We start from the raw sequence: 22002 nt of genomic DNA on the forward strand, positions 1-22002 counted from the left end.
ATGAATAAATATGTTTGGAGGTTAGCAATTTGGTTTGTGTAAGCATAAAACTTGTATAGTGTACGTAACTCTTGTGAAACTTACAGCTGTTACGAAAACCATTGTTAATGTTGCATTGCAGTAACATATGGTAGTTTCGTACTTCGTAGTAGTGTGCTTTCGTAGTCTTCCGTTCTTTCCGACCTTGACAGTAGACGTATCTAAACCTTTTTAAGGTGATTTTTTGTGTTTCTCAGAGGTTTTGATGTAAATCGATTTTTTTCTTCTTTGGACAGGACATTAAATTATCAGCATGTTAGTCAAAAATTGCGGTCTTGTAACTCTTGAAAGAAGTTGGAGATATTCACGTACAATTCACTTACAGCCAAGAACCATAGTACACCAACCCAGGCTATCCTTGTCCTCTGACAATTGTTGGACAAACTGGCAAAAACAAAATGGTATTTTGCAGCGAAGATCTTTGAGGTTAAAAGATACTTTTCCCAACAATCAGTACCAAACACACAGGTGGTATCGCTGCTCCGTTGTCAATTATGACAAATCGAAAGTTGAGGATTCCCTAAAAGAGAAGAAAAAACAAAAACAAAATGAAGCTGCGACATCTGCAAAAGTTGAAGTAAAAGAAGAAAAAACTGCTGCAGAAATTAAACCTTCCCTTTGGGTTCGAGTTGTAAATGAAGTGAAACACTACTATCATGGTTTTCGCTTGTTGGCTTTAGATGTAAAGGTTGCCTCAAGGACTGTTTGGAAATTACTGAATGGAAAAACTGTTATACGCCGAGAACGAAATCAATTCCGTAGAGCTTTGTCAGACATCTTTCGTCTGGCACCTTTTTCAATTTTTATCATTATTCCTTTTGCTGAACTTGCACTTCCTATTGCTGTCAAACTTTTTCCGAATCTGCTACCTTCAACATTTGAAACATCATCTAAAAAAGATCAACGATTAAAAAAAGAACTCAAAGTAAAGCTACAAATGGCTAAATTTCTTCAGGACACTGTAGAAGACACTGCAATTCGCACCAAAAAGTCATCCAAGAAGAATGAAGCTGCGCAAGACTTCATTAACTTCTTTCACAAATGTCGAGACGAAAATGCAACACCTACAAATCAAGAAATTCTGAAACATGCAAAACTGTTTGAAGATCAAATCACTTTGGACAAAATGCCAAGGCAGCAGTTAATGGCACTGTGTCGGCTGCTTAAAGTTCCTGCTGTTGGGACTAATGAGCTCTTGCGCTTTTTGTTGCAAATGAAACTGCAACAACTTCATAGAGATGACATCCTTATACAAGAGGAAGGTATTGACAGTTTGACCACTGCTGAGTTAGTCACAGCATCACAAGCGAGGGGTATGAGAGCGCTTGGTATGCAACGTAGCAGACTCAAGCAACAATTGTCAGAATGGATTGACTTGCACTTAAATCATGATGTCCCCAATTCACTGCTGCTTTTAAGCAGAGTTCTTTACTTGTCTGAAACAGTTCCAGTGCAGGAAAAACTGAAAGAGGCTATTTCTTCATTGCCTGAAACTGTGGCTGGAGAAGTAGAAGTCAGAGCATCAGAATTAAACCTTGAGCGAGTGGACAATGTTGCTCGATACAAAGCAGCAGTAGCTGAGGAAAAGGCACAAGCTGATGAGAGTAAAACAGCAGAAAAAACACCAGCACCTGCAACTGAAACAGCACCCGCTGATGAGTCTGTTAAAGATGAAGAGTTTTTGGTGGATCCTGCACCAGTAGTAGTTGATACAGCTAAAGTTATTTGTGATGATGAAAACAAACTTACGTATCATGACATTGATGCAATCGATGATGCAATGGGTAAAATCAGTGACCACAAAGAGGAAATTGATTCTGTTAAATCTGAATTGAAAGACTTGCGAGAAGACCATCAGGAATTCCAATCAGATGTAGAATCTTTGAATGAAGAGTTAAAATCATCTCAAGATGAAGTTGTACAAAAGGATGCCAAGACAAGTAAGCGGCTACATAAGAGGATTGCAAAAATGATAACCAACTTGGAAGACACTTTAGCTGAAATGGAGACAAGTGCTGAAGAAGATAAAATGTCTGCTAAGCCTGATGAGGTCCCTGTTCAGCAAATGATAGCACTGATTAAGACCGTTAAGGACATTCCAGATGATAAACTTGCTCAAGTGGTCAAAGTCATGGACACCAACAGTGACGGACATATTAATGTGACTGAAGCCAAGCAAATCTTTAAAGTGTTGAATGAGCAGGATGTTGAAGTAACACAAGAACAGTTGCAGCAAATTGTGAAACTGTTGCCCAAAGCAGAGCTGGAAAAACAAGAAATGGATTCAACAAGCAATTAAATAATAATAAATTTTGACATTTTTTTAGGAGCAATGGGATTCTATTACATGCTCTGTGAGCAGAATTAATTGTGCAAGCATTTAAAAGTGTATTTTGTTCGGCAAATGCTGATGTTATTTTGTAGATTTTAGTGCTCTATGAACTAGGCAAGTGTGTCATTTTCTTTGTTTCAACATATGTTTTAAACACTTGGTTTGAAATGAGCATAACTCATATTGTTCTACAAAAATATTTGATGTGTAACTGCATGATGGTAAACTTCAAATGTTTGTGGTAACTGTGTAGTATCGGTGTATTGTTCCTCTTAATTTTGCTGTTCCACAAGAAATTACTACTTCTGTACACAAGGCATCTTGTGACTTTGCATGTGTGTTAAATTGTTGTGAAAATTCTATACTGAACTAATTCAATGCTACATTAAAGTAAATGCTTTTAACATTGGTCTTTTTATTTTACTTAATAGTGTTAATTATAAACATGTCTATCTTTTCTTTGTTGTAATTTCTTGCAGTGTTAGAACACATAAGTTTGGGTTAGAATGGCAGAGGCAAAGACTGAGAATACAGATGCTTTGGCATTGGAAACAGAGTAAGTATTTTGTGAATTACTGCAGCTGCAAAGTGGAGTAAAAATAAGTGTTTTTCAGGATTATTAGTCTTTGTGCAACCAATCCTAAAGGTGTAACTGACAAGGCTATTGAGAATGCTGTACCCACTGTTGATGTTCGCCAACGAGTTACCGCTATTAACCGACTTCTTACTATGGCAAGTATATCAACTATGCTAGTATTGAATCCAGAGCATGAAATACTATGTGTTTTTGCAATCGAAGCTTTCTTGGCATTTTATCTGCTATGGATAAATGTTGATTTGTCATTTTGTCACAGGGCAAAATTGAAGTTCTCAAAGGAGGTTCTGGCTTGGTGTATAAATTGAAAAGCAGCAATGCAAGGTATTAATGTAAACATATTATAAATAAAATGTTTTTACCAACTGTCAACTAATATTGGAAACAGTTACTGACTGTCGGGCAAGTTTATCATTAGTCCCCATTTCCTGTATAGGATGCATATTGTTTTCAGGTATTTCTCCTGTATCCTTTCATTTAGGTCATACATTTACAAAATATTTTGCACATTTTAGAGTAACTCAAACCACCTTTGAGACCCACAAGTTTCTGTCTTAAGAACAATCATGCCACTAAAACCTATTTACAAAACAATATTTTCATGTTGCTTTTGAATGCAAGTAATAAAAGCCTTTATATTTTAATGCTGGAATTTATTTGCAGCAATATTAAAGGTGTGGATCGGCACGAAAAACTTGTTTATCAAATAATTGAAAGTGCAGGAAACAAGGGCATTTGGACAAGAGAAATTCGGTATAAATGTAATCTGATGTTAACTGAGGTTAACAAAATTCTGAAAAACCTGGAAAGCAAGAAACTGATCAAAGCTGTAAAATCAGTGGCTGTGAGTACTATCCATACCTATTTGTAAGAAAGTGTCCAGGTTTTTGTACAAAAAAATAACCTTTACCAACATCCTAAACCTAATTTTATATTATATTGGCCAACCCCTTACATATTCTTAATTTTGTTTTGTCACATCTACAACCTGATAAAAACAATAAAAATCTTTGTTTGTTTCAGGCATCAAAGAAAAAGGTGTACATGCTGTTTAGTCTTCAGCCAGACCGTTCTGTAACAGGGGGTGCCTGGTACAGTGACCAAGACTTTGAGTCAGAGTTTGTAGAAGTGCTGAGTCAGCAGTGCCATAAACTTCTGCTACAGAAATTGGAAAATGCTGAAAAAGATGTAAATGTTGCATATTTCAACCAGGACCGTTGTATGTCACTTTGTCTGTTTTCAGGGATCTCTTTCCCCCATTGCAAAGAATGCTAGCTCCTACTGTTCATCACAAGAAGTTCTCGATTTTATACAAAACTTGGGCATAAGCAAGGTATGATCTGCTTTTATCGCAATTTTGAATAAAATTCAATTCAAGCTTCCAACAGTCAACCTGGTGCCTGTGAAATGTAATAACTAATGGATATGACCATGTTAATTCTTACTTTTCAATCTAACGAATTTATTTGCTCAAATGAGGGATTTTCATGAAGTTTGGGTTCAGTTAAAAAAAGCTTTGCAAAGCCAGTTCCTAAATTAAATAACTTCCAACTCAGCGCATACTTAACAACATCACAAACTTTTAAGTCAAAAGAAAACACTTTGACAAAACAAAACATTTTTCAAAAGGTGAATCTGACCAATGAGGATATTGAAACTATTCTCGATACACTGATTTATGATGGAAAGGTGGAACTGTCAGATGTTTCTATGACGGAAAGTGGAAGCAAGAAGCTGTACAGAGCTATTCACACCCTTATTGAAGCCACCGACGTTACCCGCACACCATGTGCAGTTTGCCCAGTGAGAAATAAGTTTTGTTGTCTACTCATAAAGGGAATTAAGTACCTTGGTCTTTGCGCACCATACATGCATGTGACCTTGTTTGGTGTTGATCTAATCACCGATTGTGTAGGTTTGATTGCTAAAATATCACGCATATTCAACACAGATTTGATGTAGCACTCTTGGTACGACGTTACTATATCGTCTGTTATTGTTTTATCGCATCATAAACGAGTTTCCTGTTTTTCCTTTCTGCGTGATGTTACAAAATTTAACGTAGCGTTGTTATTGTTACGAGTTTTATGACACCCCTTGGGCACTAAAAACAGTAATTGACCCTACATGCGAAATAATGTGGCAAATATATGAGTATATTTCAAAAAATCCTCTCTTTTAGGTGTTTCACCAATGTCACGTTGGATGTGATATTTCGCCTGAAAAGTGCACCTATTTGGAAGAATGGATGAAATATTAAGAGAAATCATATTGATGAGTCGTTTATTGCAAATGTTTAAGGCGAGTTCAATGCAGGATATAATCACAGTTATGGGGAGTAGGAGGATTGCACATGGAATACTGATTTCGGTGACGTCACAATCGTGATGACGTAATCATCACGAGCTCCCTCGGAATTCGTCGAGTAGGAATGGGGGGACGTCCATCTCCAAATCCTGTTTAAAACAAACGGGAAACAACTATTTGTAATTCCTAAGTAACCACAGCCAAGTCTTACATTTTTCTTCATGCTCCCGTGAAAAATGAATTCCTCCAGGAAAGCACAAGTGCTGATCACTTCTGGTGCCAAATCAAGGTTCTTCAATCTACAAAAGACGATGTGTTAATGGACGGTGTATTTTACATACAACTGTTAATGAAAACATACCCAGAACTGTCAGTGTGGGAGCGAACGTATTGCCCCAAATGTTGAATGTACTTTTTGGTTTCGTTTGGATGGAATTGTTTGAGCACCGTAAGCATTCCAATAACAAATGGTGGAGCGTCCACTCCGTCGTTGACCTTTTTCGGTATCAGACCACCTGTAAGTTAACAACAAATGCGCGTTGAAACTTGATATACAAGCCTAATGATGCCCAAGTCGAACCATCCCGAACTCGGCCTGACTTCATGTTTGTTTTGGTGGTTGATCACCGACACTAACCAATAATAAAATGCAGTTAGCTACATAAAAGTGTATGGTTGCGACCTACGAGGCTACAAAACAATAAAAAGTAATCGTCCACTTAAAATGCTTATAACCAATATTAGAAGGTATGTCTATATTCTACATATGTTCAATAGCGGAGAATGTGTACGATGACATTTATGTAAACCTCTAATATGAAATTTACAAATGGTGTAGTTGGCAAAAAAATCCGCGCAGTGATTTTCAGAATTAGATACTTCTGATTTATTGTGCATTAGCACAGGGAAGGCCTTTTTACTTTCTGGAACAATACAAACTTACAAGTCGATTTGTTGTACTGAAGTTTCTGCAGCTGGGATACGGTGACCAAGAAACAGAGCAGGGCGAAATGTTGAAGTGGTCTAAAAAAATACACGTCAGCGACAAAGTCCTTTAATAACATTACCAACTGATACAGCCTTTAAATGTAATGCTTGCAGCAATTATTACATGTTGTATCGAAATTTCGACATCGCATGTTACTAAACTTATCTCAAAACACGGTTACTCGTTTAAATGCGCGGATTTTTGCATTACTTGGTGGTGACGTAGATTTTGGAAAAGGGGCAACCAAGCCCTGTAGCATCGAGAAACGAAGCGAGTTCAATCATCATTGGGTTCTCTTTGCTCGGGTAAGGTTTCGATGCGTCCTCGTAATGAGCTCCTACTGCTGTCAGAAGCGCTCTATGAAAGAATCATTTAAATACAGTTAGTTACATAATCATCGCAGAAAAAAACAACTCACACCGCGCCTTCTTTGAAACAGAGGTAAATAAACCCCGATAAAAAAAAATTCTGGTTTTCGGGGCAAATTTTGGTTAGCCAACAATGCTACATCTTTTGCAGTATATTATAGCCACTGTATTTGGCAGAACAAGCTTCTAATGTTCACTTGATGGTGTCACAGTATGTACAAAAAGTATAACCCCATTATGTAAAATACAAAAAATGGCCTACAAACGTAATAGTATATTATGTATTACTAAGTGCGAAAATGCAATGTTTATCCGCATCAACCAATTCCCTACCTGTTCATGTTGTTCAGACTAGACGCAAGAAACTTGGAATGAAACTTGCACGAGAAATTGATCTCATTTGCAATTTGCTGACGTAATATCTGCAGTTGGCCGACACGCATGACTGCTTCGACGTACGTCACCAAAACTTTGCTCGCCCGTTGCATGATGGCAGCGTAAACCTTTGCCGGATTTTCTGCAAATATTTAGAGTTTTTTATAGTAATGTAGCGAAAATTCGGTTTGGCGAATTTATTCGGCCGAATCGGCCATTTTTACAAAGATTCGGTTTCGGCCGAATAATTTGTTGCGAAATTATTTACGAACACAAATTCAAAGCGAAAAACGTGTCCGTTCTGCTTTTAAGGTACCACACAATTTTTCAAACTATACGCCATAACTAAAATCGAATCAATATAAGTCAATTCGGTATATACATCTCTATAGTTTTTGCCCAGGCCAATACAGATATGAAATAGGAAAAAATCAATTTGCTTCACAACGACCGTAATTTGAGTTGTGCAAGTTACGTAAAAAAATAGAGTAACTTTAAACAAAATTGTTAAAAAATTAAAGTTGTTAAACGTTTCGACAAAACTCTCAGCGGTCTATTAGTTAGTTACGGTTAATAATTGATCTACCTATTTTGTTTTGTTTTTGTATCATTACCAATAACCGCCATTGTATAATGTAAAAAAATTTCGTAACCAGTTCGGTTTTGTTTGTTTAGGGGCAAACAACGATTAACATCTAGGAAACTTACCAATCAGTTTGCTTCTGGGCGACGTTTGCTTGGAAAAATCGTCCAGTGCTGCCACCCACACTTTGTTAGTATTGTTCATGGTGCGAATCGCGTTGAAGAGTTGTTGCAGCTCACGCACGATCATGAAGCAAAAGAGTCGGTCAAGACCGCAAACACCGTACGTTCCAAGACTCTCGTGCACTCTTAATGCGTGTTTCAATTTTAGTACGTTTCCCACATCGTTAACAAAAAGACTAAATTGTGTCCTAATTTGTCAAACGTAGATAAGAAAATAAAAACAAATGCATGTCAAGAATTGCAGTTAAATTTGGGTGTATATTGTAGTTCGCGTAGCGGTGTTTAGGTGAAACGTATGTTTTTTAAGATCTTGAATTCCTTCATTTCGTCTTTTTTGTCTTAATAACGGATTTGTATTTCACAGTTTTCTCGTTTTTGTTTAGTCGCATTGTGGTCCTTTTATTCAGTTGGTCTAAGTTGAAAATCTTTACTCGCAATCAGTTTACAACATACAGAGATATTATGTGTATAAACCGCACCTTGAGAAAAGCCTTTTGTCGATCACTTCTTGTTTGGTTTTCGAATCGTACCACGTCCCGAGTAGATCAACGTAACATGTTGTTCTGAAAAAAATATTTGCACAATCAAGAACCGTTATCATTATCAACAAAAATATGGTGTTATTGTTAACATAGTATAACAAATCCTACTCCTAACAGCAAAACTATCTCACCTTCCGTCAGTGATTCTGATAATTTCTCTTGCCAAGCGACCAATAAAGTTGACTGATCCATCGATCGGTTGAAATCGAGGTATCGGAATCTCTTTGGACTGATACAAACTTTCATAGTCTTGGACCTTGACGCAAGCACAAACCAAACTTAATCGTTGTATTTAACCGTTATAAGACTATAGATAACGTCATTATTTTATAAAAGCAATCTAACTGCAAGAGCATATAAACTGTGTAGTATATTATAAATCACGAGTCACCAGAGACTCAGTACGACAGATGGAGACAACAGTCGCATATAATAACAGACTGAAAACTTTGACAAGTCTGAAGTCGTCCACCGTTTTATTAGACATATATATTTCGCCTAAGTAATAGGCATCGTCAGTATTTAAAAACAAAACAGCGCTAAAAAATTTTGGACGACTTCAGACTTGTCAAAGTTTTCAGTCTGCAAGAGCATAGGTATGATTTAACAATTGTTTTATAAACGCAAGATTTTTATGCAGTTCAGGCAGTGATAAAATTGGAAAAACAAAAGCGTACAAATCATATCACCACGCACTTTGTGAAGAGTCACCAATGGAAATATGTCGACCTTAAGTTTGCCGCGAATTATAAGTTGTTAGTGTGGTAGTTCGGGTTAGAGTTTGTGGATCCCTGATCTATAGACTTAAGTTGTTTTGTGTCTTGATTGTCAATCTTTTTGGGCAAAAGCACGCTGTTTTCTACACTACTGTTTTTTTACGATAATAGTCCGGATATTTAAAAAAGTTTACCTTTTGTCTGAGAAAACTGTTGCACTCCTGCTCCACATTATAGTTGATAATTCTCGATATTTCTTTCTGCCAGATCTGGAGCCCGTAGATGTTCACATAATCCTGTTTAATTTTACCAGATAATAAGACGCGCCAAATGAAATACTGCACGTATTAACGTACCTGTATATACTCAAACGATCTTCGAAATCCCTCCATTGTTTGAGAAAGAGCTTTGAGCCTTACAGTAATCTCACTAACCTATAACGTTACACATTTAGTTCTAAATTTGAGAAAACATAGATTTGGCTTCGTCAAAATTAGCAAAAATTTCGATATCATCTTCTCATTTTGACGTCATTGACGTTAATGATGATAGGTCTACAAACGTTTGGCCCCGAAGAATTTGTTTTATGACCGACAGTTGCTATTTCAAAGTTTAGGATTTAAAATCCATTTGTGATTATCCCAAGGCCCCCTAACAATTTTCGAATCCTTTAAACTATTTGCCCTGTTACAAATCGGACTCAAAATGTACATCAGATTTTGCACAATATTTACCTTTACAATGCAATCAATAGTTCTACCTTGATTTTCGGGTTAAATTGCATAGTATTATGCATTGCAGAGGCAACTTGCATAACCAGCTCCTTACGAATTCCATCTTCCAGAAGTTGCTTGGGATCGATCTTAATGATTCCAACCAAGGTGGTTTTCATCATCAAAACACCTTCGGTAAAAACTGAAATTCCTTGCGTCAATTTGGCAACCTGCAAACACGTTCTCAAATGAGTACATTCGAAATTTGCAAGTGAAAATCAAAAGTTTTCAAAGCATCTTAACGACAGAAAATGCATCAAATTGTTTTTTTATTCCACTTCTTACTCAATAAAATGCAAAGAGAACAACTAAATAGCGACAATAATGTTCAAAGCAATCATATTGTTACCACAAATAATACATTAAGTGATTTGAATATCTTTTTTGTTTAAAAATAATAATAAAACATTCTTCAATTTGGGGTAATCTAAAACAGTGGTTCCCAAACTTTTTCATATTTTTTTCAAAACGGTCCCTTTGCCATTATTTCGAGGGCTCGCGGTCCTTAAGCCTAAATGTGTATTTCATAAAAACTAAAGTTGATTGCAGGATTTTAGCTAATTATGCAAAATTGCGCATAACAATCATCCAAAAACAGCATATGACATCACAAACAGGACAAAAAACATTACGATTGTGCGCGAACAATTGCATTTTTGATAGTTGTCATTCAATAAAGGCCACTGTTTAGCAATGGAGACAGTCGATTCTCAATTCTACTTTGATTTAAACTTATTTAGTGGCACAAACTGACGCCAAAAAAGATTATAGAATTACTTCAACCGCTTCGCGGACCCCCAAAAATTGCCCCACGGACCCCTAAAGGACCGCGGACCCCAGTTTGGGAACCGCTGATCTAAAAACTTGTCCTTCCAATTTTATTTCAAAATTAAGTTTCAAAAACTTCGACAATGTAGTTTAAATACGTAGTTTTACTATGATTTACCGCAGTGATTTTCAACCGCTGTTCCGCGGAACACTGGTGTTCCGTGAAAGATCATCAGGTGTTCCGCGAGAAACTTACTGGTTTGAATATAGGATTCTAATGTTTTAGACTTCGTTTTAGACGTTTGACTAATGTTTTCATATGGAACACCGGTCTATTTTATGAAAGTATTTATCCACCAACACCAGTTTCAGTTTGAGTGCTATATAGTGATTGGCTTCATTTATTGTTGTGTAATAATAAGACTCGTTCTCTAATTATAACATAGCTAAATTGCGACTAAACTGCTGACGGTTAGTGCAATTTAGCTGGGTAAGCTTTAAGAATAATATAACCTTTAAACCCTGTCTCAGCCCAAATGAGTTTTCAACCGTGAGTTTCAACGCTCAGCAAATTGTTTCCGCGGAAAACGATGAATCAAGAAACAGCCAGTACCGGGCGTTTATTGTATTCAAGTATTTATTTTCGTTTTCATAAAACCTTCCCTCAACTTCAATAGCTTTATATGAGCGTTTTCATCCGTTTCCGTGATTTGCGGTTTAGCGGTTCCCGCGATTTAGCGTTTTAGTGTCAGAGCCTGGTTGTTTTATTGATCAAAATTTCGTTTGGTGTTCCGCAAAATTATTTTCATGCATAAAGTTATCCGTGGCTCAAAAAGGTTGAAAAACACTGATTTACCGAATGCACAACACACACATACACACCTCGTATCTGGCATCAAGTTGAGCGAATTCCTTCATTTTATCTTTCTCCAGTCTGGTGGGAAGTTCTTGAATCTGTGAAGTTTGAATTTTCACGATCCTTGCCAACAAACCAAACATTGTTTGCGGAATAATTTGAAGCACCTGATAAGATAAAAACAAAGTAACGAACGCTGTATATTACTTGCTATAAAATATATTTTGCATTAAAATCCAAAAAGTTCGTTTCCTGTTGAAGAATCAAATTTATTTTCAGTATTCAGTTGACTGCGCATTGTTGATTGAGACTGAAGTAACGAATTGGCTAATCACAATCATCTTCGTTGCATGAGGGTTTACAGTTTGGACTGTTTAATAGATTGACCACTTAATGTGTCTGGCGGCAAAGCTGTAAGTCGGGCAAGGCTTTTGGATGCGGAAAAATAAGTAAACTATTTACCTTTCTAACGTAGGTAACCAGTTCACCAGAATAATACTGAGACACGCTCAGTAGATCTTTGCTGTTTGCTTGGTTGATCCTTAGCAGGGGAAGCTCTAAGGCTGAAGCGAGTTTAAGAAATGTTGCTCGAAGTTTGATTACGAGTGAAGGGTTTGATTTAATGCCTTGCTGCATATTTGTTGTGTAGCTGGGATAAAAAAAAATTATTTGACATATCAATGTGTTTAGATATGAGTGAAGGTTTCAAACACGTTCAAATTGTAGATTATAGTTTAAATAAACCTCATTGTTTCAGATGCGTTGTTAACAGCTCTTTTACTAAACAAGACCAATAATTGTGCATCAAGAAAAAATATAACTCAGGTATATTTACTTTTGGTCCATAAGTGTCCAGGCATAGGAGAGATCTGCTACAATTTCAATAGATATAAGAACTTCCTCCTTGATGTTAACAGTGCGGATCATCTGATGCAGGAATTGCCTCGTGTCGGCCAAGAACTGTCGAACCTATTAGGTGAAAACACAGAATGAAAACTGTGTTCAAGAACTTTTGAATTATGAAACCCTATTGACCCTACATATCAGGTCAAACCGACATGGGTAGGTACTTAGTACCAAAAATAGTCGTTTTTAACAATCTGAGGTCAACAGACCACAAAAGCAATCCCGACGCTGGATCAAAGTTTTGAAACCGTTAAAAAATAAGAAAAACAGCTGTTCAAAGAAATTCCAAGTTAACACTGCACCTCGCGAGTTTCGTGAAACAAACAACCAAATCAGAACTCTTTCATTTTGATAAAAAAAATATGAGAGGTGACATCTCCTTTTCTACGTCATACATGTGTGACGTCCACGCCATAGACCCGGAGCAGGCTTAGTCGAGCACCGAGCATTGCTAGTCGTTGAGTTAAACAGCATACCTGCTGTTTTTGGTTTTACCTAAACCAAAGGTCGCTTACTTCAATTCATTGCTTAAGACTTCACCTGCAAATTGTTTTCGAGTTGATGAAATTCCTGGACTTCTTCCAGTGCTTGAATGAGTTGTATCATTTTGCGTCCGGCTGATGTTGAATCGGCATAATCAAGTGATGATATCTGCTGCGAAATTTGGTTGAACCAAAGCTTCAGCTGATCTAAAACATAAATAGTAAATCAATTTTTGTTTAAGGGCTGACCTACTAACTAAACGAAAAAAATATTATTCTCAGTTTGTTATTTTTGCAAAGTAATCTAACCGAAAATGAAAGTGCAGTATGGCTAATAAACTGCAATTCTCGGTAACTGTCATACATATTGTGTGCATACCATTCTTCTCGATGCGAGTAAGTGGCTTGGTCCCAGAGAAAACTTCAGCAAGTTCTGTTATTCTATCCACTGCTTCCTTTTTGTACTTGTCCCATTTGCTTTCCTTCTGTTGCAGCAACAACTTGAACATCTGCAAAAATCAGTAAATATTTATGCAACTAATTGAATGTAAGACATTCCACTAATTTTTTTATTTATACGGTACAGTTTTTATGTGACTTATCCATATTGAATAAGTGTCAAAATTTTCTAGAGTATGGTCCATACATTAACATAATACTGGAATAGACATAATGACAAATATCAGCATTGAGTTATTTGTTGAATTAATTGACTGTACAGAGGTTATATATGTTGAAACATGTTCTCGTGTTTGATCTGTGAGACTGCCAATCATTTTCTTTTTGACTAACAACAATGATAAGCTTACATCTTTCAACTTGATTTCCAACTGAGCAATGTGCAAAAGAAGTTGAAAAATGTCATGTTGGCGAACTTCGGTTTGGGCAACGACAACTTCTTTGAATTGTCTATACTTCTTGTTTGCTTCAGCACCTAGAAAAGTCACACATTTATTTATACCAACAAAGATTGATGGGAATTGTCAGCAAAGCTATTCTATTTAGCAGTTATCAAGACATGTCATAAATATGGGTACTGGTGGGAAAGCACTAGAGTGTATTACCTTTGCAACAACAAAACATGTACTGTAAAATTGTACCTGTTGTGATAGTGTGCAGCATTAGCCATCTCAAAACAACATTGGATTCTCTAAGACAGTTCATGAGTTTAGGAATGTTATCCAAAAGATAGTTTTCAGTCAAGACACCCTCTTTCAGAAAGTGTAAAACTTGTTTTGAACACATCTTTAGCAATTTCCCATTTTTGGTGGCCTAAAAAGAATAATATTGCTGTAAAGATAAAATGTCAAAGTTTTTTGAAAAATCAATCAGCTTGAAAGCTTTTTAATTAGTGGCCCAATTAGGCTATCATAAACATATATTACAAAATTTCAAAATAGGATTGTTGTTTTTCAATTATTTTGTGCATTTTAACTGTGCATTTTCAGACACTAAACCCATTAAAACACTGTCTCGACATTTTTAAGAGTGCTAATCAGGTACCAAAGCATCCAAAAGGATTGTCACAGCACAGTTTAATAAACCCAGTTTATCAAATTTTTAACATGTAAACTACATTGTTTTCTACACAATATCTCCAATAAAAGCTGGCATGCATATTGTCAACATTTAGTAAAGCCCATGGGCAATTTGCACTGTAATTTGCATGAATAAATAAACAACTGAAAATTGTTTCTTCACACCAGTTCCCACGCTGTTTTCCCAGGTAAATAAATAATGCTGTTTTATGGCCTGCAAATAACCACACACAAACACATCAAATACTGCAAACAAGAAGATGTACTTTTTTACAAGGGCAAGTGGGATATCCAAGCTTAGAAGAGGCTCAAGTGGGATCAGATGCTTTACTTACAGGAAGCAAAATGTGTGGAATATTAACAAGGCCTTTTGTGGGGTGGATTAAGTATTTTCATGTGACTGTGATCTATGGAACTGTGCAGCATCTTTTGAAACACTTCAACTTCTTTATTAGAGTCTTTTCACTCTTGCTGTTGATAGGTAGCAATGCATTGGATGTTCTTCATGCTTATTACTACTACATTGAAGAAATTTTCTTGATATCAAATTCAGGTGGGTTTATTGAGCGCAGATATTTGGTTGTCTTTGTGGCATAGACATTTACCAAGCATGCAACAAACTGTTTACATATGCTTTTACTTTGTTGCAAAATAGGATTTATTATGGTGTCATAATACTTATCACATAACTATGGTTTGAGCAGTAATCCACCACTCTAGGACGGTTACAGCAAAACAAAAGACTGAATTTGAAATATTGCAATGCATTTTTTCCACACTGTACACTAAACATCATTTTCGATCGTTTTTTCCAGATGACACAGTGAAAATTTACTGGATTTTGTTTGCCGCTGTTGGTTTGCTGACTACAGTGTTCTGCATTTGGGGTGTTGGAAACAGTAAGTTGGCACCTAAACTATAATTTATTGGCTGTACCCAGTTACACTCATCTTTTTCATGCAGGTTTGTTGGATATAATAGAGAAAAACCCATCACCTCCAGCAAAGAATAAAGTCCACTCAAAAGATGCTGAAAAACAGGTATTCGTTTTTTGACTTGTATGAATTTGAGCATGTGTTAGTGGAGGAGTTAGGTAGAATGCTCTGGAGCAACACCAGCAATAGAAAATGTTTGTCTTAAAAATCACTTGAAAGCGTTCTTTGAAAATGTGCAAGGAAAAATATAAATTATGTAGTTGAAAAAGACTGTAACTGTAACATCAATGAATCTGGTTAATTGCATAATCAGATAAATTGCATAGGGATAGTTAATTCCAACTGTGTGCCTTTGTAAAGAAAATCGTCTGGCATTTGTAAAGAAAATCGTCTGGCCCTCGCTGAATTCAGATATTTACACAAAGAGGTTGAAAAATTCGTTTCTGTATTTGTTTAAACAAAATGATAAATTATATTATATTTTCAACCGAATTATATTTTCAACCGCGGGGTTTTTGCAGCTGTTTCCCGATTCCGTGGCGCTAGTGTAGTGTTTTCGTATTCCTATGTACCATTTTCATGCACGGTTTCAAAATTAATACAATACAATACAATATTGAGTTGCTAGTGTTTTTGTCTTGAAAAGATGGACAATTTATGCTGTGACTTAAACAAAATCTTTTTTGTTTAGAAAGCAATCAAAAAGAAAACAAGAGGATCCCTAGTGATGGTGCTTTCTTTGTTGTTTATTGTCATTTCCACAGTTGTCATATCACCTCTTTATGTTTACTTGGTCAAATTATTTATTGTTGAATGCATGTTAGTGGATGAAACAATTCTAATCGTCAGACACATCATTGGTGGTAAGCAACTTTTGTGAGTTTAATTTAAAATTGATTATACTTTATAATGTAACAACTTGTCTTTTCAACACTCCAATTGCATTCTTCAGGTTGTATTTTGCCATTTCTTGTGTCCTGCACTATTATGAAAGACTTGCGAATGATCATACTGAATCGTACAAGACCACTATTAGTGAAGGTCTTAATTTCTGTCTTAAGTCCTGTGGTAATAGCAGCAACAGTTTTTGGAATATGGTTCTCAACATTCAATATCTACACTGCAATATCTATAAATGCTATGCCTTCTTCTTCATGCCCAAGACAAGATAGTCTTCAGGTAATAATCAGGACTATGAATTAAGACCCATTTTTTCACATGACTTTCTTTAACAACAACAAGTTACAAACATTTTTTTACATTTCTAAAAAGAAGATGTAACTGACAAAAACACTTTGTTTCATTTCTAGAAAGAAGATGTTACTGATAAAAACATTTTTTTACAATTCTAAAAGCAAATGTAACAGACAAATCACTTTCTTGTTTTTAAGAATTCAACATTGCCTACAATCACTGTCGGAAACTCAGCAAGCGATGCCTTACTTCCAGTGAAAGTTGTTACAAATGCAGGCACAACAACACAGACACTAAACTGCTCCAAGTTTCCCACAACCTACAGCTTTGACACAGAATGTAAACAAGTTTTACTCAACTACACATACAGCAAAGCAAAGAAAGCAATAACCTACAGCGGAAAGGTTGTGCTTGCCAACAGTTCAACAACCAACATTTTAGACATAGCTGTTCCCTCATTTTCTTTGTCATGTGGTAAATGTAAACAAAATCTGCCACACTTGGGAAAACTGAATAAGAATACAGTTATTAACTCAATCACTGCAAATGTTTGTGAAGAAGCTCCTGCATGGATGTTTACAGCACTTTTGTGCTTTAGTGTTCTTATGGTATTGGTCTACTTTTCAACTTTTACTGGCAGCATTTACTCTTACAAGAATATGATGAAGAAACTCAACAAGCCACGTGCACCCAGAACACGGGTAATTATTGATGAAAACGGAAATGAAAGAGTGCTAAGAATCAAAAAGCCAAAAGTGGTCAAGGCTGTTTCAAGAAGGCGTTAATTCTTCAAGTCTTTATGCCAAAAAGTTTTGTCCTGTATCTGACACACTTGTACATACGTTTTGAAAATTTATGAGTGGTTTTGCACTTTATTTGTTGATGAAACAAAGAGTTATATTGTGTAATTTTTTGCAACAGTTCGGTGTTTTGTTGCCCAATGCACAAATACAAGCCAAAAAATTGACCATTTTGCTAGAAAATGCAGCAAAACAACTTTTACATGAGAACTAAAACATAGAAATAAAAACAAAGTCTCAGACAGTGTACAGAATACATACAAAACTATTTTTCAGCATTCGATATAAATAGCATTTAATCTGTGAACATCTTACCAGTGATTTGCAGTTGTTCAGATCTAGTGTATTTTGAAGAGCAGTTTTAGCAGCTTTGTATGGCTCCCATGCTTCAGCAAGATTTACAATATGACCCATGTAAATGCTTATTACCTGTAGAAAAATTAACATATACTTTACTCAAGTTACAATCTTGTGATTCATTAATAATGCTGTCCAACTAACTATAGTTGACATTGTCAATATGGTTTAAATTTTTGCCTACACTTTAATGTTTTGTAGTAAACAATTTTACTGTAGCATGCCCTAGATCAGGGCTTCCCAAACTGGGGGTCGCGACCCCGGAAGGGGTCGCTTAACAAACTTGAGGGGTCGCAGAGAGCTGTACCAATTTCTGCAAAAAGTAATCAATACACTGGCGCGGAGTACGGGGGTGTGAGGGTGCCGCACACCCCTGGCCTTTATCTTTGTATAACGTCAAAATCGCATCTTTGTTCAAGTTACGTCGGTTTTAAAACGTTTTCAGCCAAGCGCAAACGCGCTTGTACTGACGCTATTGATCGAACAGACGTCGGTTGAAACGCAACAATTGCAATTGTTTTAAAATACCCAGGCATTATAATGCAGCATAAACATGATATATAGAGTTACAAACGTTTAAGCATTGTTTGGCGCAATAACTTTCTCTGATAAAAAATATTTTTTTTCCGATTTTCAAGCAGTGTTAAATATCTGTTTTCAAAGCACTGCAACGGCCTAAACTTGGTTCAAGGTGAGCTCAGTTTAGGCGTCAACAATACACGATTTGAAACTTGTATTGCTTTTACTTTATTTTCCGCCCTAACAAATTACTTAAAACCTAAATCGTTGTGAAACTTGCCGACTCGGTAAATCGTCCTTTACGAACGTGCGTATGTTCTCGACGCACAGCAAACGTTCAAACCACACGAAGAAATTGTGCCCATTTGCAAAACAATCTGTCAGAAACTAAGGCTAAAGCACGTAAAAGTTATCGGTGTTTGAACGTGTAAAGTAGTAGACTCCGAGTACCGGTTGGTTGTTTTTAGTTTTCGCTCGAATTCGGCGTTTCAATAAATACAACAAACGTTTTTTTCGCATTGTTTATCATATTATCCGTGAAGGGTCGCGAAAAATTTAAAGAGATTAAAAGGGGTCGCGATCAAAAAAGTTTGGGAAGCCCTGCCCTAGATTGCCAAACGGACAGAGTCACTGTCAAATAATGTAAATGTTATGTTGAAAAAATTTTTTGTGAACAAATAAATGCAAAATATGTAGACATACCCAATTGTCTGGGAAGTACTTGTCCACAATCTCTCGCATTTTGGCTTGCTCTGTGTTCAGAATTTTGGCATCAAAATACAGAATCACATAAAGCATTGATGCTTGATTGGCCAAGGCTGTACTTCTGTGCTCTGGCAGTGGATATGCGGCAACCTAAAATAGACAAGAGCAGACTGATTACAAAACATAGAAAATTTTCAAACAATACATAACATCTCATAGTTCAAATTCAAGTTTGTGACAAATCACAGGACAACCAAGAAACTTAAATCTACAAATTCATCAAAGACGCCTTTTACAATTTTATGGCCAACTTTGCTTAAGAAGTAAATGCAAAACATATATATATTCAACCAGGGGCGTATCCAGAAATTATTAAAGGGGGGGTCCAACAATTTTTTTGGGGGAAATCCCTAATGACGTCATTATGACGTCACACGTCGTTCAAAACGACGCGTTATGCGGCAAAGCACTTTTTCCAAAATTGGCGGTTTCTCTACCCATCTAATTGACAGGAAGAACAGGCAATTTTAGCGAAAGCTTTGTAGTTTTCTGATTTCGCCGCTGCTATCTAGCTTACTCAGCCACACTGCAGCTGCAAAATAAGCGTGACTGTCAGGTAATCAAAATCGTTGCTTAAAAAAACAGGGTCCAATTTCTAAAGAACTAAATCTCTTGCTGAAGCGGTAATCCTACTGTTAAGTTGCGCAAAGTCACGAATGCACTAAAGGTGGTAACTGCAGAAGGCATAAATTGTGCCTGGCAAGTAACAAATTACCCTAATAACATAACTCGATTTACATCGATCTAATGTTTTTGACAAACTATTACGTGTTTGGCGGATCAAAGCAACACAACATTACACGTTTTTAACACTTTTACATTGTTCAAATGCAAAAATAGTTTGATATGTTGCACTTAGTGCAGTTACCACTAAGCAAAAAACTGCTACCAGCGTACTAGCCGGAACGTAACTTTCCGATTGTTAGCGCATAAACCTCCTTATTAAACCCTTGTTACGTCACAATTGGCGATTAGATGACAAGCGAATACAAGAGATTGAAGGCTAGCGTCTTTGAGATAACGACTCCCTGTTATCACGCAGTGGTAAACGGAACGATTTTGGCCTATTTAATGTACGCACAACTTTTTGAAAAGGGGGGGGTCCGGACCCCCAAACCCCCCCCCCCCCCTTGGATACGCCACTGTATTCAACACTTGATTGTGGACCAAAAACTGATTATACCTGGCCATACACATCATCTGATCGAAGTCGTCCAACTATCATCTTCACATAGATTTCATTCACTGTAACCCTTGCAAAATAAGCTTCTGGGTAATTTTGAGGTCGCTTTGCTCCAGGTTGTGATGAAAACCCTGTGCTCCTCAGCAACTTGCAGACATCATCAATATTGCTGTCTGAACCAGCACCTTTTGCAGCACCACTGTACAATCGAACATGATATTTCTTAAACTCACCTAAACTGTAATATTTCAAAAATAGTATTAGTGAGAGGTGTGTTTACCTGTATCTGTAGTATGACACAAGCATTCTCTCCCTCACTAATCCATCGATTTTCATGTCAACAAGCAACAGCATCACACCATAAAGGAACAGTGCTTCACACTGCAAAATATACACAAAACATTGTAATACATATACTTATCGAAAAGACACATTTTTAGGCTGTGGGTTAAACCTATAAAAATATTTACGATTTATGACAAGTTGAACTTTTACTTGATACCTTTTAATACAATAATTATGGAAGTAAAAAAGTAAGCTCGAACCATTAGTTGTTTTCCTTCAGTGTTAACCAGTACAGATTCTAGTGTTTGTTGAATGTACACACCCTCACTCAATTCATCCAAAAATCTGAAAAGTGTAAGTAAGACCCCCAAGGATTTAACAATACAAAATTTATCTACACAGATTTTTCGCCAGTGCCAGTGCAAGCACTTTTTTGCTGTGTAAAAACTTTTAAGCTATCACTTCTTACAAAAAAAGTATTTGATACCACTTTTTGTTCCACTTCACAAAAAAGAAAACAATTGTCTAAAAAATACAAACCTGTTTAAATCAGTTACATATTTGTGGATACTTTCAAATGCAAGATAGAATCTTGTCAACATCTGCAAATGGTTTTCACGAAACTCATCATCAATATCTTGTAGTTGTTCACTTTGTTCAATCCTGTTTTCAAAGTACTCGGCAGTCTTGAAGTATCCAAAATCATTAATAATGCTGCCTGAAATTCCAAACACATCACAGTTTTATTGAAGTTTTTTTGTTAATTTTTTTAATTGTTTTTTTTAGTATGTGTTTACCATATTTTGTATTTCCAGTTTTGCCGTCTAGCTTGAACACTGGGGGAATAAAATCCGACAATCTCAAAATCTCAGCAATGACAGCATTTCCCCGACTGACAAGCCGTAACAAACTTTGACCACAAATGTTATTTTCGGCTAAAAAATCTTGAGCCATTTTTTAAAACCAAAATCCTTCAAACACAACGTAGTTCAAAGGTACTATTACCAACTAGATTTTCAACACATTTGGTGCTCAAAAATTATAATACAAGTGTTTCATTTAAAATATAGGAAGTAAAAAAATTTTATAGCACATTTCAAAATAGAGATTATTTACTTCTAAATCCGACAATCCTTTACTGTAGTAATTTAACGGAAACAATTTTTACTATGTTTTTCCATAAACAGATAACCACACAAAAATCTCAGGTAATCTCTACTCTAACAACAGTATTTCTTACATCTCAGTTTTACAAATCAATAAACTCAACTCAACATTAAACAATTTTGCTTCAGTATGTGACGTCAGAAATTTGGGAAATCCCCAAAAATATTCCGATTTTTTTTCGTTTAACAGTTGACTGGCCAAGGTTAATTTAGATATCGCAGTTTGTGACAAAAATTACGTCATAAATTCAACTTTGCGAAAACTGCTTATCCCATGGTTTTTGGCCATTGATCCTAAGTAGTAAATGGAATGCGTTGGTAGCCGACATAGGTCATGTGACTAATCCCTTTACCTCCAAATACAGGGGCTTTGTGCTTAAGTCATGATTACATTCATACCAGTTCAAATTGTAAAACTATTTGTGTTTCACCTGATGTGAAATTTACA

The 22002-nt window shown here is 36.2% G+C and overlaps 4 protein-coding genes across 6 annotated transcripts; 3 read left to right on the top strand and 1 right to left on the bottom strand.

Annotated features, from left to right (window-relative positions):
* The first annotated feature begins 133 nt into the window (after positions 1 to 133).
* LOC145209362 (mitochondrial proton/calcium exchanger protein-like) lies at positions 134 to 2850 on the top strand. The gene has a single exon (XM_080079672.1). The coding sequence runs from the start codon at positions 293 to 295 to the stop codon at positions 2336 to 2338; it is 2046 nt and encodes a 681-aa protein (XP_079935798.1). The 5' UTR covers positions 134 to 292; the 3' UTR covers positions 2339 to 2850.
* Positions 2851 to 2868: 18 nt separating this feature from the next.
* Positions 2869 to 6223, top strand: LOC145209539 (DNA-directed RNA polymerase III subunit RPC6-like). Of its 2 annotated transcripts, XM_080079934.1 has the most exons (8): positions 2869 to 2927; positions 2986 to 3103; positions 3226 to 3290; positions 3630 to 3810; positions 3990 to 4154; positions 4210 to 4299; positions 4596 to 4769; positions 5149 to 6223. In XM_080079934.1, the coding sequence occupies exons 1-8, from the start codon at positions 2878 to 2880 to the stop codon at positions 5224 to 5226; spliced, it is 921 nt and encodes a 306-aa protein (XP_079936060.1). In that variant the 5' UTR covers positions 2869 to 2877; the 3' UTR covers positions 5227 to 6223. The 2 variants fall into 2 exon arrangements, with proteins under 2 accessions (XP_079936060.1, XP_079936009.1); XM_080079883.1 differs by lacking the exon at positions 5149 to 6223 and having other exon boundaries at positions 4596 to 4999.
* Positions 5233 to 21388, bottom strand: LOC145209124 (WASH complex subunit 5-like). 2 transcript variants are annotated; one of them, XM_080079476.1, is made up of 26 exons: positions 21186 to 21388; positions 20929 to 21106; positions 20649 to 20733; positions 20384 to 20484; positions 20104 to 20302; positions 18858 to 19010; positions 17595 to 17708; positions 13913 to 14084; positions 13622 to 13746; positions 13192 to 13321; positions 12871 to 13019; positions 12260 to 12393; positions 11887 to 12073; positions 11451 to 11591; positions 9788 to 9970; positions 9384 to 9461; positions 9222 to 9323; positions 8443 to 8567; positions 8249 to 8332; positions 7713 to 7894; positions 6963 to 7146; positions 6472 to 6618; positions 6217 to 6296; positions 5635 to 5788; positions 5485 to 5572; positions 5233 to 5422 (listed from the first exon to the last, which is right to left on the bottom strand). In XM_080079476.1, exons 1-26 carry the CDS (start codon positions 21340 to 21342, stop codon positions 5366 to 5368), a joined length of 3489 nt encoding a protein of 1162 aa, XP_079935602.1. In that variant the 5' UTR covers positions 21343 to 21388; the 3' UTR covers positions 5233 to 5365. The 2 variants fall into 2 exon arrangements, with proteins under 2 accessions (XP_079935602.1, XP_079935535.1); XM_080079409.1 differs by having other exon boundaries at positions 5233 to 5572.
* On the top strand, positions 14244 to 17419 carry LOC145209455 (uncharacterized). The gene is made up of 6 exons (XM_080079771.1): positions 14244 to 14903; positions 15166 to 15249; positions 15314 to 15390; positions 15977 to 16148; positions 16238 to 16464; positions 16677 to 17419. Exons 1-6 carry the CDS (start codon positions 14696 to 14698, stop codon positions 17262 to 17264), a joined length of 1356 nt encoding a protein of 451 aa, XP_079935897.1. The 5' UTR covers positions 14244 to 14695; the 3' UTR covers positions 17265 to 17419.
* Positions 21389 to 22002: the final 614 nt, after the last annotated feature.

The sequence above is a fragment of the Phallusia mammillata genome, chromosome 1, assembly GCF_965637545.1.
Source record: "Phallusia mammillata chromosome 1, kaPhaMamm4.hap1.1, whole genome shotgun sequence".
Taxonomy (NCBI): domain Eukaryota; kingdom Metazoa; phylum Chordata; class Ascidiacea; order Phlebobranchia; family Ascidiidae; genus Phallusia; species Phallusia mammillata.

Coding starts and splice junctions, on each gene's coding strand:
- LOC145209362 (XM_080079672.1), top strand. CDS start 293: ATGTTAGTCAAAAATTGCGGTCTTGTAACTCTTGAAAGAAGTTGGAGA.
- LOC145209539 (XM_080079883.1), top strand. CDS start 2,878: ATGGCAGAGGCAAAGACTGAGAATACAGATGCTTTGGCATTGGAAACA. Junction 3,104..3,225: donor TTAACCGACTTCTTACTATG/GCAAGTATATCA, acceptor ATTTTGTCACAG/GGCAAAATTGAAGTTCTCAA. Junction 4,300..4,595: donor AAAACTTGGGCATAAGCAAG/GTATGATCTGCT, acceptor ATTTTTCAAAAG/GTGAATCTGACCAATGAGGA.
- LOC145209455 (XM_080079771.1), top strand. CDS start 14,696: ATGTGTGGAATATTAACAAGGCCTTTTGTGGGGTGGATTAAGTATTTT. Junction 16,149..16,237: donor CGTCAGACACATCATTGGTG/GTAAGCAACTTT, acceptor TGCATTCTTCAG/GTTGTATTTTGCCATTTCTT. Junction 16,465..16,676: donor CAAGACAAGATAGTCTTCAG/GTAATAATCAGG, acceptor CTTGTTTTTAAG/AATTCAACATTGCCTACAAT.
- LOC145209124 (XM_080079409.1), bottom strand. CDS start 21,342: ATGGCTCAAGATTTTTTAGCCGAAAATAACATTTGTGGTCAAAGTTTG. Junction 19,011..20,103: donor CAGATGATGTGTATGGCCAG/GTATAATCAGTT, acceptor TGTCTATTTTAG/GTTGCCGCATATCCACTGCC. Junction 11,592..11,886: donor TGGTTACCTACGTTAGAAAG/GTAAATAGTTTA, acceptor TTATCTTATCAG/GTGCTTCAAATTATTCCGCA.